General features: G+C 42.8%; 1 protein-coding gene across 1 annotated transcript in view; it reads left to right on the top strand.

Annotated features, from left to right (window-relative positions):
- Positions 1–19,510, top strand: part of LOC111145297 (HECT, C2 and WW domain containing E3 ubiquitin protein ligase 2) — a 222,453-nt gene that overhangs the window by 62,777 nt on the left and 140,166 nt on the right. Inside the window, exon 2 of the mRNA XM_022500135.1 lies at positions 15,146–15,253. Within this exon, the coding sequence (XP_022355843.1) occupies positions 15,146–15,253 (108 nt within the window). The remainder of the gene's footprint in view (positions 1–15,145; positions 15,254–19,510) is intronic.

Genomic DNA, 19,510 nt, shown 5'->3' with positions numbered 1-19,510 from the left:
TTCTATCTGGAATGTTCTCTCTCTTCTCTTCCCTCCTCTCCTTCCCCAACCTTCAGAGCTTAGTTCCCACATTAATTCCTTGAGGGTGATTTCTCTTATTCTCTGGCCTGGGTCCTGTCAGCAATTCACCCATTCTCTTAAGACCTTCTCTTTTTCCTTTCCTTTTTCCTTTTTCATAATAGTAACCAAAGAATTCATTTTGTATTTGTTATTTAGTATTTCTCCCTCTCTCTCAAATAGAAGTTCTGCCAGAAAAAGCAGGGGCTGCATTTGTCTTGTTCAGAACTGCCTCCCAATGCCTGGCACCACATGCTGTCATAGCGCGCGAAAATGCTAAGATGTCATATGAACGCAAATTTGGTGCTGATGTGCTTCCCATTTCATTTGTTGTTGTTGATTTTTGAGGTCTTTCTTCACAGGGAAGTGGTCTGAAGAGAGGAGTAGCATATGTAAATCTCGAGGTCTGACACGATGCTCTTTCGGCTCTACCTTCTCAATGCAGTAGTCTGCTGTGGTTGAAGAGGTACTGGCCGAATTCCCTGTGTTGAAGAAAGACCATCTCTGCGAAAAGGTACACATATATGGTGGCCTTAAGTCTAAGCTGTAACATCATCTAACTTCGCTTGATCTGCTTTATGAGTGTCTAGATCAACTTGGAAATCTAGTTCCCTTCTGACAATGGCTTGTGCTGTGGGGACACAGGTTTCCTTTACATAGGACAACAGCCTGTTTGACACACGTGAACACCGGTGACACATGGATGGACCAGTTCAGTTGCAGTGGCCTATCTGGCAAATGGTACAATATTTGGAAGGTAAAGAAACCTGGCTTGGGGATCCGGACTGGTGGAAGCAGCAACAAGCTTCTCCTCAGCCCCATGGAGAATTTGTCGGCCCATACTAGGAAATAAGCAAACATTTAAGCTTGTACACTCCCGGCTGGGGCGGAGAGCAGAGACGCTGACCTTGTTGAGAAGTCCGTCGTTCATAGGCTCTAGCCACCTTGGATGCCAATAAAAGGAAATGAATTCATCCTTTCTAGACGTCTTTATCCTCACCTCCTTTCGGTGACCGAGCCGAGTTCGTGAGGTTACTGGCATTTTCTGGAGTGTTATCTGAGAAAGGCAGTGTGTTGTAAAAGAGCTCAGGCTTGGGTGCCTTCAGGTAGGACCCCGTTTGTTAAATCCCGGCCGTTCGTTACCACTTCCTCCCCGTGGGCCTCGGTTACCTGATCTGTAACACGGGCCTGATAACACTATTGACCTCAGCCTCGGAGCACAGGGCTGTTCATGAGGCTGTTTCAAAACTGTGTGTGACGTGTCCCTGGTACCCGGTGGGCAGTCTGCACTTGTTCTTACTGTTTGCTTGCGTGCACCCAAGAATCCGCAGTGGCGTGTCCCAAGCTTGGGCAGCGTTGACGTGTCGGAAGAGCCCCAGTGGTGACTCTGGACTGCCAGGCTTGCAGTGTCCTCGTAGTCTATTGTAGAATCAGCCCCAAGCTCCCTGGCCCGTTGGGGCTTTCTGGCAAACTATGTCTGGATTAAAGACACGGCAGAGAGAAGATTGTATCCACTAAATGTGGCACAGAGTTTGAACCCACTCTGTCTCACTGCACAGCAAAACTTGTGACTGATGAGGATATTTTATCCCGCTTTCCCGGACGTTTGCTGGAAGGATATGGTCTTGCAGCCTTTGACTGCATTCACCCTTTCGACTAACACCTCATGATTGTGACGAGTGCCCTGGGTGGATTGGTGTCACGGGCCTCTTTCCCATTAAAGAACAACGCATCTCATCTGGAGCCTCTTCTGCTATACCCTCTTCCTGGGATGAGACAAGAGCATAGCTAACTAGATTGAGGTTTTTCATCCATTTTTGCGTTAAAAATGGCATCAGAAGGGGGTGTCTGGGTGGCTCAGTGGGGTGGGCCTCTGCCTTCAGCTCGGGTTGTGATCCCGGGGTCCTGGGATCGAGCCCCGCGTCAGGCTCTCTGCTCAGAGGGGAGCCTGCTTCTGCCTCTCTCTCTGCCTGCTTGTGATCTCTGCAAATAAATATATAAAACCTTTTAAAAAATGACATCTGAGGGACATCTGGGTGGCTCAATTGGTTGGGTGTCTGCCCGTGGCTCAGGTCATGATCCCTGAGTGAAAACATCGGGTTCCTTGCTCAGCGGGGGAGCCTGCTTCTCCCTCTGCCTACTGCTCCCCCCACTTATTCTTGCTCTCTCTCACACACAAATAAATAAAATCTTTAAAACATCTGAGAATAACTTCAGGGTTGATAACCACAGTTTGGATTTTCATTAAAGCTAGATAATGTTTCAGAAAGTTTTAGTCGATTTTCACAGTTTGAAATCACAAGTCCACAGATTTCATTTTGGGTTAGTTAGAATGCTGTAAGCCTCTTTGGGTAACTACATGAATGCTCCATCCGATTAATCATAATAGTACATTAGCATTTCCAGATGATGACCACTCTATTCTTAGCAAGTCAGACAGAAAATTCCCTTCTCTGTGATAACAGTTTGTTGACATCAGCTCACTCCATATGAGAGTGTGTGTGTGTGTGTGTGTGTACGTGTACATATAACTCATTCTTTGGAATTTTCCCAATGGGAAAAAAGCACAGGAAGGAAGCCGAGGGGAGGATGGGGCGATTGCATCCTGTACCCTTTTCAGGGTGTGGCCACGACTGCCTCAGCCTAAGGGACACTGATAGGTTGTGTTTTTTTCATTTAGGATGTCTGACAGTCTTGAGGAAAAGTAGGAGTGGCTCTCAGTGTTTATTTAGCTGGACAGGAGTCTCCTAGGAAACTCGTATCCCGCTTAGGATTTCATTTCTAGAACTTGGGAAAGAGGAAGAGAAGCAGGAATATCAGTGAGGTAGACCCGCAGAGCTCTCCAAGCCACGTTAGGACTCCAGACCCACCTGACTTCAGTTCTGGTCGCTTCTATGAATGAAATCATCAAGTGGGCAGGCCGGGGACATGATTTTAAGGAGAATGGAACACGTTTCTTGCTGCTTCCTAAATCTGGTTTGAAATGATGATGGATTCAGTCCTGGCAAAGGCAGAGAGAAATTCCTTGGGATTATATAAGGTAAGATACTAGAAAGTTCTATGAAATGAGTTCTCCCCTCACCGGATTTCTGAGTCCAACTGTGTGGGATTTAGAGTTCTCTCTACCTTTCTCTTTGAAACATTCTTAAATGTGGTCCCCTCCAGCTTGGTCAGGACCATTATTACCACCAATGTGGTGTGCTTATCCCATTTAATCATTTGACAACTCCATGTCATCAGTGCTGGAATTAAAACATTTAAAACTTTTACAAAAAGGGGCACTTGGGTGGCTCAGTCAGTTAAGCTTCTGCGTTGGGGTCAGGTCATGATCTCAGGCTCCTGGGATCAAGCCCCGAGGCATTGAGGAGTCGGCTTCTCCCTCTTGCTCTGCTCCTCCCCATCCCCGCCATGTTCTCTCTTGTTTGCTCTGCTCTCTCTCCCTCTTTCTGTCAAATAAATAAATAAATAAATAAAAATCTTTAAAAGATTTTAAACTTTTACAAATAAATATGTAGTCCCTTTGCTCAATTTCTAGAGCCCCCTGGTTTCAAATAAAGTACTTTACTATGATGTTACGTACAGGTCCCACCTACAGTAATATTTCTCAAAATGTCATTTGAATCTAAATAGATTTTATGACAGGTACTCTGGCTCTGGATAATAACGTTTTGGTTTTTTGTCAGATTTTAAAGCTCTTCTGTCATGAATGTTATAGCCGATTTATTTGTAATGTAATGTGTATATGGACAAGTATTTGCAAGACCCTCGCATCTTAGAAACTTGATTTAACGACACTCTTTCAACAAAACTTTAATTTTAGAATAAAATTATGTTTTTGTTAAGGTTTTCTTGTGGCAGTTGTAGTAAACTGACCCAGCTTTCTGCAGACCTTTGAAATCTTCTCTAATTGTTCAAAAGACAGGATGAATCCAGGGCAAAATTTCAGTTCTATTCTAATCCTTTTGCAATGAAAAAAATTACTTTTTGGCTACAAAATGCCAATCAGTGGTTCTCAAGGTGGGTGGGTTGTTACTGTCTGTCTGTCATATAGCACACAGCTGGCATTTAGTGCCCAAGAGCTAAGGACGCTATCATTGCTATAATGTACTGGACAGACCCAGTAGTGCCCTCATTTGGAAACATAGATAAATGCTTACTTAGTTTAATGAAAAGTAAGTTATTGGTTTAGTAAGGATTCAGGTGAGCATGCTAATCTCTGGGAAAGTGGTTCATCTTCTGATCAAGCCAGTGTGGATAAAGTAGGCACATCTGCAGAATTATTCTTTAGTATTAGTAGCAATGAATGTCCAGAAAGGTTGCTCTCCCATACTTCCAACTAATATTTTCAGATTGAGTTTGGATTAGCTCCAATAAGTATTTGGTTCACTTCGATGAGCGTAACCTCCCTCTTTCAATCAAGTTAGCTGTTACAGTTCCTGATGCTTACTGTAAGAGCTCACTAAGATCAAAGGTGTGATTTACCCCCGACTGAAGGATGCTTTTATGCTGAACTTTAAACCGGATCCCATTGTAGCAGGATTCCATTCCTGGCAACTTTTAACACACATACATAGTGCCGCAACAGAGATTTCCTAGTTAAACACGGTATTCCCAGTACAAGTTTCATTGTGTAGGCGCACGAGGGGCTCTCTGCTCATTCTTTATTAGGCTGAGCTTAACGGTCATTGACAGAATTTTAGTCTTTGAGTGACCTTCCACTCAAGAACTGCGCAGATTGATCTACTCTGTGCGAGAGACCGTGTTCCGTGTGAAATAGCGTCATGTCCTGTCTTTGTACGTATGGACTGCTCTTCTGCTCGTTTGGCGTCCAGATTAAGGAAGAAAGCAGTCTCCAAAAACATATGAGTTAGCATGCTTTTGTTTTAATTGATACATGTTTATGAGAAATTAGGATAAAATGAATTTCCTTAAAAGAAATTTAAAAAGTAAAAACTAAGGAAATGAGGTTGAGGAACTGTGCTTTTGAGTATGAAAAGAAAAATGTAACTTTCTATGAAAGAAGGAAGAAATGGATTAAAAATTTTTTAAACCTCACATATGTAGCTCCTGGTATGTGCCACGTTCAAATATTGTACCTAGTACTCCTTACAGCTTTCAGAGCTAAGTGCTGTTATAATTTTAATCATAGATTAAAAAAATGGAGTCTATGCAGTTTTAAGACTTGCCCAAGGTTATGGGTCCAGTAAATGAGAGAGATGGACTTAAACCCAGGTCTGCTGTTTCTCAAAGTTCTGGGATCTTACCATCACCTCATAGCGGCTGCCTGGCAACATCATTATCAAGCGGTGTATGACTCTCTTGGTACCTGTAATAAATGATTTGTACCTAAAACATAAAGCATACTTCTGTTGGTGAATAGGAAGCCCATGTTGGTTGAATGCCAGGGATATATTTAATACATTGCGTTAAGGGTTTTATTTATTTATTATTTTATTATATTTTATTATTATTATTTATTATTATTATTTATTAATATTTTATTATTTTTATTATTTATTTATTTATTAAGGGTTTTACTAAGTGACGAAGAATCTGAGCTTTCTATTTTGACTGATGAAGTTTGGGTGTGGGAAAGTTGGACTTTCGGGAGTTGTTTGGATAAAGAGAGGGACAGGAAGAGCATGGTGGGCTTAGAGAGTGAAATTCAGGCTGGTGGCTGGACTTGGAGAGAGCTTAGAGGTGGATGAGTCATCTCGCAGTGTCGCTGGACTGGAGAGTCTGGAATGGACTCACAGCCTTTTGCACCAAGGCTGCTATTTATAGCTGCCACAGCTCTGTGCATGCAGGAAAGATGGAGATGGGAGGAGAGAGTCACGTTTAGGTTATGGTTCCGGCGCTTGGTGCTGGGCCTGGGCGCGACACGTTGTGGGCTGTCCTCTCTTGCCCTTCGACAGTCCACTCTGCACATGGCAGCCGGAGGGATTTTTTTTTTAAATGTGGATCATGTTACTTACGTGCTTTAAGTCTCCCAGTGACATTTCCTCATCCCCAGCATGGAACCCAGACTCTCCACAGCGTTCTAGATGGAAGGTGTGCGAGAGCCTCTAGAAGCGCGGCGTCTGGGCTCACTCTGCACAGGCCAGTTTCAGGATCTTGGACAGATTTCCCAACTTCTCTGTGCCTTCTCCCCATCGTTGAGAATCTGATAGTAGTGCCTCCCTCAGAAGATTGTTACGGGTGTCAACGAATCCATAGGGACAGAGAAATAGAGCAGTGCCTGACCTTGACGCCATTTCTGAGCTGCTCTTTACTATCTGGTATTCTGGGCAGTGACTGAAACTCTCAGGAGGTATTGGCCAACATGAGTTCAAGTATTGCATCTCACCGATCTGTTGGTGGTTTCCTCCCTTGTCAAAATGAGTGTTTAATCAAGTAGCTTGGGATCAAGTATTTTATATAGGAATTTGCTTAGTGGCCCACCCTGCCTCTGCTGGGTGTATGTATGGCTGCAGGTGTGAATGCTCAGGAGGCCCCCTCGGGGCAGGGGGTGCTTAGGACATGGCTCTGAGTCACCCAGTGTGGATCTAATGAAAGATTTCCCGTTCTCCAGGTTGGGCTCCACCACCTCTGGTCGATGGCCTGCCACAGAGGAGATAACCATGAGACATCTCTTTCAAACTGGGGGGTGCATGGCCTTGAATCAGCACGTGTGTGCCCACTCCACCATGCGAGGGCAGCGGCATGTGCCTTCCCCAGCACACGTACCCCAGGGCCAGACCCGGCCGCCTAGCCATCAGCTCTTCTCCACCTCTGTTGCTTTTTTGTCCTGTGATGTGCCTTTTTCTCCCATCTCTGGCACATTATAATCAGCACTTCTTTCTGGTATTTATAGGAAAATAGCTCTTCAAGTTAGAACCAAGCCATAGTCATTAGTAGGTACATCTCAGCTGGTGGTTGTGGAATCAGGATCATAATCTCTAGGAACAAGAGGGAGCATCGGTGTCAGGAATTGGGCATCTAGGGAGACTAGATTAAAACTAATGTCACCTTTGCAAATTCATGAGGAAGGCTGATAATGAGTTCTCACAGTACTTCATAAGATTGGTATTCTGTGTGGCCCAATCCCTGGTGAAGAATCACTCTCCCCTTGCAATGTAGTTCAGATCCCAAAGTCATTGTCAGAGTTTCTCTGTCCCATTGTAGCAGGCTTCCATAACCTGCCTGGCACATACTTGTAGAAAATTTGCAAAAACTTTTAGAAAATTATTAAAAACAGTCACACAGTCCCTGTGAAGTTGTGCTCTTTGTCTAGGTTTACAAAGATACTTTTTTTTTTCAATGTAACAGTATTCATTGTTTTTGCACCACACCCAGTGCTCCATGCAATCCGTGCCCTCTCCAATACCCACCACCTGGTTCCCCCAACCTCCCACCCCCCGCCCCTTCAAACCCCTCAGATTGTTTTTCAGAGTCTATAGTCTCTCATGGTTCACCTCCCCTTCCAATTTCCCTCAACTCCCTTCTCCTCTCCATCTCCCCATGTCCTCCATGCTACTTGTTATGCTCCACCAATAAGTGACACCATATGATAATTGACTCTCTCTGCTTGACTTACTTCACTCAGCATAATCTCTTCCAGTCCCGTCCATGTTGCTACAAAAGTTGGGTATTCATCCTTTCTGATGGAGGCATCATACTCCATAGTGTATATGGACCACATCTTCCTTATCCATTCGTCCGTTGAAGGGCATCTTGGTTCTTTCCACAGTCTGGCGACCGTGGCCATTGCTACTATAAACATTGGGGTATAGATGGTCCTTCTTTTCACTACATCTGTATCTTTGGGGTAAATACCCAGTAGTGCAATTGCAGGGTGATAGGGAAGCTCTGTTTTTAATTTCTTGAGGAATCTCCACACTGTTCTCCAAAGAGGCTGCACCAACTTGCATTCCCACCAACAGTGTACCACCTTACACCAGTTAGAATGGCCAAAATTAGCAAGACAGGAAACAACATGTGTTGGAGGGGATGTGGAGAAAGGGGAACCCTCTTACACTGTTGGTGGGAATACAAAGATACTTTTGATTCAAATTGTAGTTTAGTACAGTGCTCTCCAAATCCCAAATCCCAGGGCATCTAATTTTCTAGTACAGCCAGAATGCACCAGGCCCCTCTCTGATCCAATCTCAGGACATAGTTACATTTGATTTGTATCCAAAAGGTAATTTGAAACAACTTTAATGTTTATGCCATTTGTGAGAAAATGTGAGGAGGAATTACTTTAAAGCAAAAGAAAATTTGCCAGCATCATTTTTCATCTCTCTGGCACAATCTGTCACATGGCATCTTTCTTGAAAACTTTCTCATCTTTTCTTAACTCCCCTTGGTTGATTGATAACAGAGTGAAGGCTTTGAATATATACATATATATATATTCAAAAAATATATATAATATATATATTACATATATATTATTATATTTGTATGTATATATCTCAAATATACATACATACATATTTGTTCCTATTTTATCTCTACCACTCTATGGAGATTTTGGAAATATTAACAGGGACATAGAAACATTTTCAAATCCAAATTATGTTTGGATATGTTTGAGATGTCTGGTCACGTCTCCTGTATATTTTCTTATTATCTTAAAAGCCTGTTCAGAGGACATTTTCTGGAATCCAGAAATCATGTACAGGAAGAACAATCTTTTAAAGGTAATTTTCATAGTGATCTCTGCATGTAAAATATTATGGGGAAAGAAGATTTTTAAAGAATAAGCCTTTCTGGGGCACCTGGGTGGCTCAGTGGGTTGGGTCTCTTTCTTCGGCTCAGGTCATGATTCCAGGGTCCTGGGATCGAGCCCCACATCGGGCTCTCTGCTCAGTGGGGCGCCTGCTTCCCCCTCTCTCTCTGCCTGCCTCTCCGCCTCCTTGTGATCTCTGTCTGTCAAATAAATAAATAAAATCTTAATAAAAAAAGAATAAGTCTTTTTGCTTACATTATTTTAGCTTTCTGTGGCATTTGAGGAGAGAATTCATTATTTTAATTACTCTTTACAGTCATGTTGTATGTTAATATAATTAATCGTAGTTTTCCAAAGATGAAAAAGATAACATCCTGGGGCCCAGGCAACAACACTAACTTTTACAGCTGAATTCAGCTCTAAATATGGCCACTTGTTTATTGCTTCCGATGACCATTCGTAGAACTAAAAAATGAGCCCCCTTGGTAACGCAGTATGTCTGCAGAACATGAAGCAAAGGAGTGTCCGAGACACCTTAATGACTGGCTTATGGGTGTCGAGCTCCCAAAGGATATCTCCGTGTGCCTCCCAGGATACATCAAACCTGATAGATCCCAAGCCCTATGAACTACACACAGTCGCCGGGAGTGCTGATTGTCCCGCTCTGTCCCTCTTTCACACTGCAGAAAGTTTGCACGGCCTGGTCACGCGCTCTTGGCGTTGCATTGTGCCTCTGTTCCAGTCGCCCCCCCCAGCCCCCACACTGGGAACTCCTGATGGCAGGAAGTGAGTGTCCTTCTCTTCTGCAGTAGGCAGTCAGCGAGTGCTTTTCGGTGAATGAATGAACAAGCTAACAAATGAGAAGGACAATTGTTAGCAATGAACAGGGCCCAAAGCATTGCTGTGATTGCTCACTATTCCTGCAAATAACCGCATAACAGGTTTTCCACGTGTGGCCTTTGTAGTAGTATCTCTATTGGAATCCGCCGCATGGGGTGTTAGCTGAAATCCAGACGCCTGCGTCCTCACTCAAACCTATTGGACCAAACTGTCTGGAAGAGCAGCCCGGGAATCTGCGTTTTAAAGAGCTTCGGGATGTCCATCGTGAGCAATGGAGGTGGGCAGTCATGACAGGGGGAACAGTTAGCTAAAGGGAAGAGTGGCCAGCGATGATTTGTTTCCTACTGAGTGTGCCCGACATGTTGGTAAATTTGCTTATGTAGAGATTTTTTTTTTTTAAGTCCCCACCGTGTTCCTCCTAAAGATAATGTGATTTTAGTTAAGGAAAGGGGTTCTGTTTCTGACCTAATTAATTAGTTCTGCGAAAATTATCTGAGCCAATAACTATTCTATAGTTAAGAGATTTGTGTGTGATGTCATCTTCTATCTCTACGCCTTTGTTTTCTGGGTCTAAACACTTTATTTGTTTCTCCCTTGGAGAAACAGACTTAACAATTAATTCCGGTATTCGTAACAGAATAAATGCAAATAGCTCTAAAGAGTAGTTAGAAAAAACACTAAATGAAATCACTCTGCAAAAGTATCATGGGCTGCTAAAATAGGCAGGAGGGAAGATTTTCAAGGTTTCTTTTATCACATTCCCATAATATTCATAAACAGGTATACAATTATATCGAAAGGATTTTTAGGGCTTTTTTGTGTGTGTACTTTGCTTTTCTATTTAGAGAAAATGTACTGCCAACCAGACTTGTAAGAGAACAAAAAAGACATATGAGTGGACAAGCTTTATATAAACCATACCAAACAAAATTAGATTTAGAAAAGGTATTTAGGTACATGAATTAAACATCTTCAGTGTTTCTTTCTTGTAATTATATTCCAACTTGAAAGTTACCCAAGTATCTAGAATATGTGCTCTTAGAAAATAAGACTATTTTTTTTTAAGATTTTATTTATTTATTTGACACAAAGAATGAGAGAGACCACTCGCAGGGGGAGCCGCAGAGGGAGAGGGAAAGAAGCAGGCTCCCCGCTAAGCCAGGAGCCCAGTGCTATGCGGAACTCGATCCCAGGGCCCTGAGATCATAACCTGAGCCCAAGGCAGACGCTTAGCCCACTGAGCCACCTAGGTGCCCCCCCCAAATAAGACTTTTTCAATTGGAAAACAGATACTTTAATCCTAGCAGGAGGAGAAATAAGAATGAGAATGGAAAAGGGAGTGGAGAAGGGAATGTTCAAAGAGCAAAAACAAAACCAGTTGAGTATGCCTTATAGAAGCAGACATGTTTTTAGGTTGAAAGGAAGAAACTCAAAATTAAGGTGAGAAAAGGTAATTGGTAGAGGGGATTGGGTCAAAGCCTCCTCCATAACGGGGTAGAACCCTGGGCAAGAAGAGAAGCAGCAGGTTTGGATACAGAAAAGATATTAGAGAGATGAGACCTAATGTTCTACATGTTTTGAATAGTACCCGCTCCACATCAGAGCATGGAAATTAGCTACGGGATGTGAGGACAGTGGGGCAGATTTGAATAGTTGTTAAGAGAAATGGGAAAAGGAAGTAGCCAGGTACAAATGCAACAATTGATGATTGGTTTAAAAAAGAAAAAAAAGCCAACAAGATTTCTTTGATCTATCACAACGTTCATTCAGTTCAGGAAGAAATAGATTTATAATTATGCGTACATTATAGTTGTGGGGGGTTTAGTACCCTTTTGTTCCTTTTGTTGGTATGCCATTTTATACTCCGTTCTTTTTCTTCTTTGGAATTGGGGCATTTCAAAAAGACTGAATCACCTAATATGCATGTTAGATGAGGGGAAAGCAAAACAACTCATGCAATCTGGGAAAAAAACATTCTGTTCTCAGATATCCATGAAAAATAGATCTCAGCGTAGGAATGCTGTCACAGGAAAGGTGTTCTGGGTCTAGACTAGAATTGACTGCAACCTGAACAAAGGTGTTAACCTACTTAAAGAAGAAAATTTTACTCTGAGGGACCAATTAAAATTAGTCTTAAAACAAAGGAAGGGAGTGAGTCATACACGCTGTTCTTTATGTGGTGTGACCAAGGCTGGCCAGAGTTGTGCCAGTTTGCGGCATTTAGGAGCTATAGTGGCCGAGGAGGCCGTGATAATCCTATCGAAATCATTTGTGCTCTGTGCTCCTAAGCTGGCTTATTTATACGGACTTGATATTTTCAATGAAGTGTCAGTGCCACTCGTTGGCAGAGGGCCTTGTCTCTGTCGGAGATAACGAATGATCAGAAACATCATCTCATCAGAGAAAAATTTCAGCCTAGAATAACCAGACTATTAATGAGCTTGGGTATCTGCTGTGTGACAGACACCATGCTTGGTGCAGAATAAGATCTTCCCCATGGAGATTGACAGGGTGCGTCTCCTGCTGTGGCATTTTTAATCAGAACAGACCCACCACACTTCCTCTGTGGGCTTGCTCATCCCAATTCTGACCCATTTCCCACCTTTATGGGGCGTTGGAATTCCAGCTGAGCCTCAATACCCACAGTACATTTTCAACATTTTGCTTCAACTCGTCTTTTTTTTTCTTCTTTAAATATCATGAATTTAACCAAATGGAGTTGTCTACATGACCTATAAACCAGCGCGGGGAATTAAAGTCAAAGATACACGGTTGTCCCAGCCCACAAGAGCCGGTGGGCACCTTGAATGCACAAGTCTGATCCGTTTCTTGGAACAGGCTCTTCGAGGCAAGCACCCATCCCTGCCCCCCCTTAATTCCTACTTCACATGGGGCAGAATTTCTACCTTGAAGTGGATGTGGCTGGCAAGGAAAGAGTTTCTTAGTGGCCCTTCTTGGGACAAGAGATGCCACTCTAGTTCTCTGTCAAAGTTCTTTTCCAGAAAGCATATAAGGGGAGTGCGGAGCCTCAGGCTCACTTCTGTCAGAAGCGTGTCCTTCGTTTGGCTTAGCCGATGGCGTTGGGAGAAAAGGTCAATAACCCCGAAAGTGCCAACCTCCTGCAGTGAGGTCACATTAGCAAGGGCGGTTTCACTACCACGGCTTTGTATCACTGGGATCCTGGTGCTTGCTCCTTAAAACAAGATGTAATGCTGCCTCCTCTTTCCTGAGGCCTCAAGAGGAAACTTCCACAATAATATTTTCAGAAAATTTGCTGTGTGCATAGCCACGTTTTTTTAAAAAATAAAAAAGCATTTTGGTTGGCTGGACACCTTCTAGTCCCTATGCCTGTAGTCTGTTCCTTGCAGGGCCCAGCTTTTTGTGCCTTCCAAATGACCAATAGCTGAAAAAAGTATATTTATTTGCAAAAACAGGAGAGCCTCTCTCTCCACCCAAGCAGCTCCTTCCAGTAAACTCTCTTTTAGATGGGTAGCCAGCATCTTTGCGGTCTAGACCAAAGCAGTGATGCCGTTGTGGGGATTCTGGGTCAAGTCAGGCACGATGAGTCTGCATCATTGATGGGTTTTTAGGGTGGTGGGTGTATCTGTTAGGAATTGTGTGAAGGTGCAGGTAGAGTAACCCACCTACAGGGGCTTAACCAGATAGCAATGTACTGTTGCTCGGTAGCAAGAAGCCTGAAGGCACGTGGTGCAGGGCTGAAGGACTTGTCGTGGTTACTTCTAGCTTCTTGCTCTGCCGTCCTTAGCATGAGGCTCTCAGAACAGGGGGAGGGAAGAGCATAAAGGGTTATTGAGGCTGCCCTTTGTAACTCAGGAAAATAATAGCTTTCCTGGAAGTCCCACCCAGTAGACTTGCGTTGCCATGGCGCTGGCCAGAGCTGTGCCACGTGCCACCCTCAGCTGCAAGGCATTCTGGAGAGGTGAGTGTCTTTAACTGGGAACATTGTTGCCTTGGGTAAAACTGGGGTTCATTTGACAAGGAGGAAGCTCAGTGGAGGGCAGTGGTCGGGATCTGCCCCGAGGAGCCCCACGACATCTATCACAACCAGTTTTGGGTGACCGCCTTTTAAATATTGGCATTGCTTTGCTGTTTGGAGAAGGAATGGATGATTGGCCTCGTGTTGCTTGTTTGGGGGGGAGGGGACGGGAAGAGTGTGTCATGCTTTCCCATTCCTAGAAAGAACAGTGGCCCCTTCTTGATCTTTCACAAAAACAATTTTTGACGACAGTGTGCTCAGTGCAAAAGGCAGGGAGGACCATTGCTCTCAGAGTGTCTTGGCTTATCCCTGTGATGAAAGTAGTGGGCTCCCAGCACAACCCCAGACAGAAATCTCTCAGGGCTGGGCCATCTGACCCCTCGCTCTGGTCCACTTAACATTTCTTTCGTGCTCCAGAAGCATGAAAAAACAAAGGGCGGGGGGAGGTTTTTCTTCTCAGGACGATTCCCTTGAGCTTGGGACTTGTTCTCCGTCTTTCCTGTTTTCCAGTGTCCCTCTGACTCCATGTCTAGCTGGTCCCAGCTCTCAGAGAAAGCGTGTCCTTCACCTCCCCTCCTGCGAAAGGGATTTGGGGAGACAGGTGAAGTACGTATGACTTTAAGAACAAGCATCACTGTACACATTTCCATGTACCTATCAAACTCTGAATGGTCTTTTTGGTTATACTTTCTATTCTAGGCCCTGGGACAGAGCTTCAAACTAGTGTGATGCGGGCAAATGATAGAATATGACCTTCAGCCCTTGGGGTTGTGGGGAAAAGCCTGGAGCCCCCAGAACATCCCTGCCTTCTGTTTTAAGTTACTAGCGTCTCTTTCGTTTGTCAATGCGCCCTACAAATATTACTGTTTTCTGTGTGCTGGGAGGTCAGAACACTTGGGAAGTGCTGTTACAGTCCTGCTCTTCAGGTCACTGTCGTCCGTCCAAACAAATGCCTAAACCCTTTCTTCTTTTTTTGTATTGTTCAAGGTTTACGCCTTTGGCCTTCTGTGAAAGATTATCCTAGCAGACATGATGACTTGGTTGGTGCCTCCTGAACACTGTTCATGGCAAACCTGTACTGTGTCTTCACTCATTTTCACAGCTTAAGGTCCCCCCCCTTTTAAAATTCTGTTTGGAGTTCTATTAGGGTCTCCCAGCTTTGCTCTTCCTTTCTTTTTTTCTAGGATTTTGTAGATGGGAGCGCACCCAACTCCTTTCTTATCTGTCAGCTCACTGCTGACCCTGCAGTGGTTATACCCTTTGTTCTTTCCAGTTTCGTCTTTTGGGGACGTTCATTGACCCGGCCAAGCCCAGAAATGTCAGCCTCCTTCCACCCGCTCCACGGTTCTCCCGTATCAACGCAAGTGCAGAAATGCAGGGCGGCGGTCGGCTGGGAGCTGATTCCTCATCATAGTGCCTGTTAATACTTCCCCCTTTATCTCTTCTTTCCTTTATTTTAGAACTTGCATTAGTCTTGGAACTAAGGAAGGATACATAGGTTGTAATTAAACTGAAAAGTGTTTGTTTGGTTTTTCCAGATGAGAATTCTCCAGCCAACTTCTGGGATTCTAAAAACAGGGGTGTGACCGGAACCCAAAAAGGGCAAATTGTGTGGAGAATTGAGCCTGGGCCCTATTTCATGGAACGTAAGTACTAAACGAGAAATATAAGTTTGTTACGGAACATTCCATAAATACATGGAAACCTAGGGGGTCTTTTCTGAATTTATTATGAAAGTTTTTGGCTCCAATTTACATATTTATGCCCTGTGTCTTCAAACTGGGAAATATATTGTTTTAGAAAATGCTCGTTAGAGGATGTTCACATATTTTTAAAAAGCATGTGTAAATATGTGTGTGTGTGTGTATACATGTGCACATTACATGTACCTTGTGAATGTGTAGTATATAAAGCATATATTTATTCTATTATTTATTTTAATACTTTACATATTTTATATACCCTGTATCTACATTTGTAATTAATATTTATTGTATTAATTTCTTTTTTTTTTAAGATTTTATTTATTTATTTGACAGAGAGATCACAAGCAGGCAGAGAGGCAGGCAGAGAGAGAGGAGGAAGCAGGCTCCCTGCTGAGCAGAGAGCCCGATGCGGGGCTCGATCCCAGGACTCTGAAATCATGACCTGAGCCGAAGGCAGCGGCTTAACCCGCTGAGCCACCCAGGCGCCCCTATTGTATTAATTTCAAAAAGCAAAAAGAATAACTCAAGATTTCAGTTAATTTAAGAATTCTTATTGGCCTATAGAATACTTGGCTCTCATTTCCCCCAGCAGCAATAACTACTGTGTTTGGGTCCTGGTCTTTACAAGGAGGTGGGAGAGTCGAGGTCATTTTTAAGAACCAGAAATTCGCTGCAGATAACTCAGCCATAACCCAGTTGACTTGATGATGTATTTTTTTGATAAAGATAAATGCTTCCACATAATATATGGTTCACAGAAATATCTTCTTCCCTCTTATTTAGGGTGAAGGGGAGTACTTATATTTGCCACTAATACTATTGAGAACATAGTACATACGTTTTTGTGGAACAGATAGAAGTGTGAATGAATATGTGATTTACTGGATGGTCGAAATGAACTTTCACATTTGGAGAATTCTTCATTAATGTAGAAAAATGGGCTATAAAATTCTCCTGAGTTGTTTAGTTTGTGTAAGAATTAAGAGATTTAATATAGGAGAGTGTGTACGTAGATGTTATTACTGAAGGATGGTACATATTAAACCTTAAAATACAAAGTAAGATTTGATTAAATGGGAACCTGCTATAAGTGTATTTTTATTGAAGTATATAAATTTCTGGAATATAATAAGTTATTTTCAAAGACGAACGTCTGTCACTTTGAATTGCCATTAAAGACATCAGATAATTTCTTCCACATCCTTAGTGGTAGGTCAGCATTTCCTAACTTTCTCTAATCATGCTTCTCTCCCCAAAGGACTGTCTTTTTTTTTCGTAGTTCAGTAGCTGGCTAGTCTCTCTTGAAACCTTAAGGGGACTGCAGTTTTTAAGGGAGAATGCTCATGATGTATCAGCTAGCGAGGGGACAAAAAAGCAGGTAGATACAACACAAGTCTAACTAATATCATGACCCATAGGAAAAAATCCGGAAGGAGATTTGCCAAAATGTGAACATGGGTTGTTTCCTAGGAGGTCAGATTATGGGCCATTTGTTTTTCTGGCTCATTTCTACTTTTCTTTACCTTCCAATATTTGACCCAGTGCTGGCATTGCCATCCACTAATGAGAAAAAAAAGTGATAAAAGAATGTGGGAGAACATGGAATAGGTTATTTTCATTCAAGGCAATTCCTCCTTTGAAAGGATCCCAGGGTTTAAGATTTAAGAGACTGATGTAGCTGAGAAATTTTGCCAACTGAACTTCAGGGGAAAAGGTACAGCAGCCTTCTTGTTCTCTCCAAAACGCCAGTCTGCTAGGAAGGATCACCTGTGGATGGACTGTGCCAGTTCATGCTGTGGGGCTCAGGCCAACAACCTGGGAAGAAGTCAGTATCACTTACGGCTCTGTTGGAACACGATGTGCGAGAAACCCTATTTGCAGAGGATCCCGCTTGCCGTGGTTGATTTTATTTCTCCTCCCAAAAGCTTTAGAGATTTGTAATGTCCTGGCTGATCAGGGTATGCTAATATCTCTGTCTGGATGAATGTTTTTCTTTATAGCTTGCTCTAGTATTTAATAGAAATAACTTTGACATTGAAGTTAGGAATTGGGAATGAAGGGTAGGGTTTTGTTGTTGTTGTTATTTTCTCCTCTCAATTCCACCTTAATTCTGCACCACAAAATTGGAGATACTGTGTATCATGAATGTGAAACTGGAAATATGCGGTAATTTTTTTTTTTTTTTTTAAGGACTGAGAAAAGTCCTGTTCATTGAAATCCAAAACAGTGAGTGAGAATTATGGAAAGATTTGGCTTCAGAGTAAAATTTATCTTCATTACTCAAAATGAGGGCCCTCCAACACACATCCCTATCCTTTCAATGTAAAAGCTCAGGTGTATTCTTCATAGTATAGTCTGTGTCTTTTACACATCACTTTTTTACCCCATATCTGGCTACAGCAGACCTAAGGGGACTTCCCAGCATAATGAAGTTTTGCTTAAACCTTGGGAGCTGATGGCATGGAACTTATAAAGAATTGGGGGGGGCAGTTAGAGAGCTTCTATATTTTCAGTCTCTGATCTTGAAAACTTAGAACATTTAAAAACTTTTGCTCTCATCTTCAGAAAGAAAATTTATCTTTAGCTCATCAGAAGTTCAGGCAAAATAAAATTCTGTGAACATTGACCTAAGTTCATGGGCAAACCTTGATTTGAGCGCTGTCTAAGCTATTTCTGAATGTAAAGATGGCTTTAGTTTGGCTAGATAAAGCCCCAGAGGAGGCAGGCAGCCCAGACTTCTATTATTACAGGGCCTACTTAAATGAATTTGAAGGACAAAGACGGGTTTAATTTGGGGCAGATGACCTTCCCAGGCACTGGACGGGAGGATCAGCTTCCTCTGCACCTACTTGTCATAAGACTGTCAAAGAGTCCTCAGATGAGCGTAGTTTGCTGAAACTGAATGGGTCATCTTTGCAGGATGCATCTTGAGTTTGGAAATCTAAGAGGTTTCTAAGTTGTCTCGTCATGCTCGGCTGTCCCTGTTAGTCGATATCTTACACAGACTATGGTCATTCATTTATTCATTCATCCAGACCTGCTTTTGTCGTTCCTTCATTCCTTCCATTCATCTGTCCATCTGTCTCTCCCCAGACATCACAAGGTATTAAGTACCAACCTTGTGTCACATGGCTCTTCTAGGAACTCACCAAATCCCAGATCGATGAATGAATTTGGAAATAGTAAACCTCACTGCTGTGTGCTAAACTTCTTTGTGATCATTGAGGATAATATCAGGAAATTGATAACATATGATCCAGTGTTTTCATGTATCTTACCTCAGTCCTGGGAAGTAGGCTCGAGGAGGAAACTGACCATCAGAGATGTAAGTGGCTTGTGTCCGTAAGAGCCTCGTCTCTGATTGGCACTCTGATTAATTAGTATACTTTCCAGGATGCAGTGCCTTGCCAAAACAGAACCTTTATGGGTGGCTTTAGGTTGGGGGTGGGGGAGGCAGGTGGCCTGGGCCTCTTATTTGTACCGTCAGAGTCTTTGCTTTAAACATATCCATTCCAAAGCCCCTCCCCACCAACATCAGAATGACCTTTGGTCCCTTGGATGGAGATTTGGTGCTTTTTATTTTCCACTCTCATACTTTAGGTTTGGGATTCTGTTCATCCTCTAATCCTATTAGGTTTCTGCTACATCCACACTGATATTGTCTGTCTTTGATTTTCATGATTGTGTATCTGAGCTTTAGCAGAGGAGGGCTTGGCCGCTCAGGCCCCGTTGGCCCTTGTTAAAAGAAGACAACTTGCAATAACATATAAATGGTAAGTTCACCTGTCACTGGAAATGTGGGCAGACTTCCTCAAAACCATGAGGATTAGAATGTGTTTACTTTTTCCAGTTTGTGGACTCTGAATAAAAGATCCTATGAATAGGAATCATGATATGAAGACTATAATAAAAGCATTTAGGGCAATAGTTAAAATCATATTTTAGAATAAATTGCAGTTAGCTTGATTTTTTTAAAGATTATTCTTTTTTTAAGATCTTATTTATTTATTTATTTATTTATTTGAGAGAGAGTGAGAGAGCGCAAATGGGGTGAGCAACAGAGGGAGAGGGAGAAGCAGGCTTCCCACTGAGCAGGGAGCCTGATGTGGGGCTCCATCCCAGGACCCTAGGGTCATGAGCTGAAGGCAGACACTTAACCGACTGAACCACCCAGGTACCCCTCAGGATTCTTCTTTT

Source organism: Enhydra lutris, unplaced genomic scaffold, assembly GCF_002288905.1.
Source record: "Enhydra lutris kenyoni isolate GAN:26980312 unplaced genomic scaffold, ASM228890v2 scaffoldscaffold1, whole genome shotgun sequence".
Lineage (NCBI taxonomy): Eukaryota > Metazoa > Chordata > Mammalia > Carnivora > Mustelidae > Enhydra > Enhydra lutris.
The sequence above is the reverse complement of the archived record's forward strand: the minus strand, read 5'-3'. Positions and strand labels throughout refer to the sequence as shown.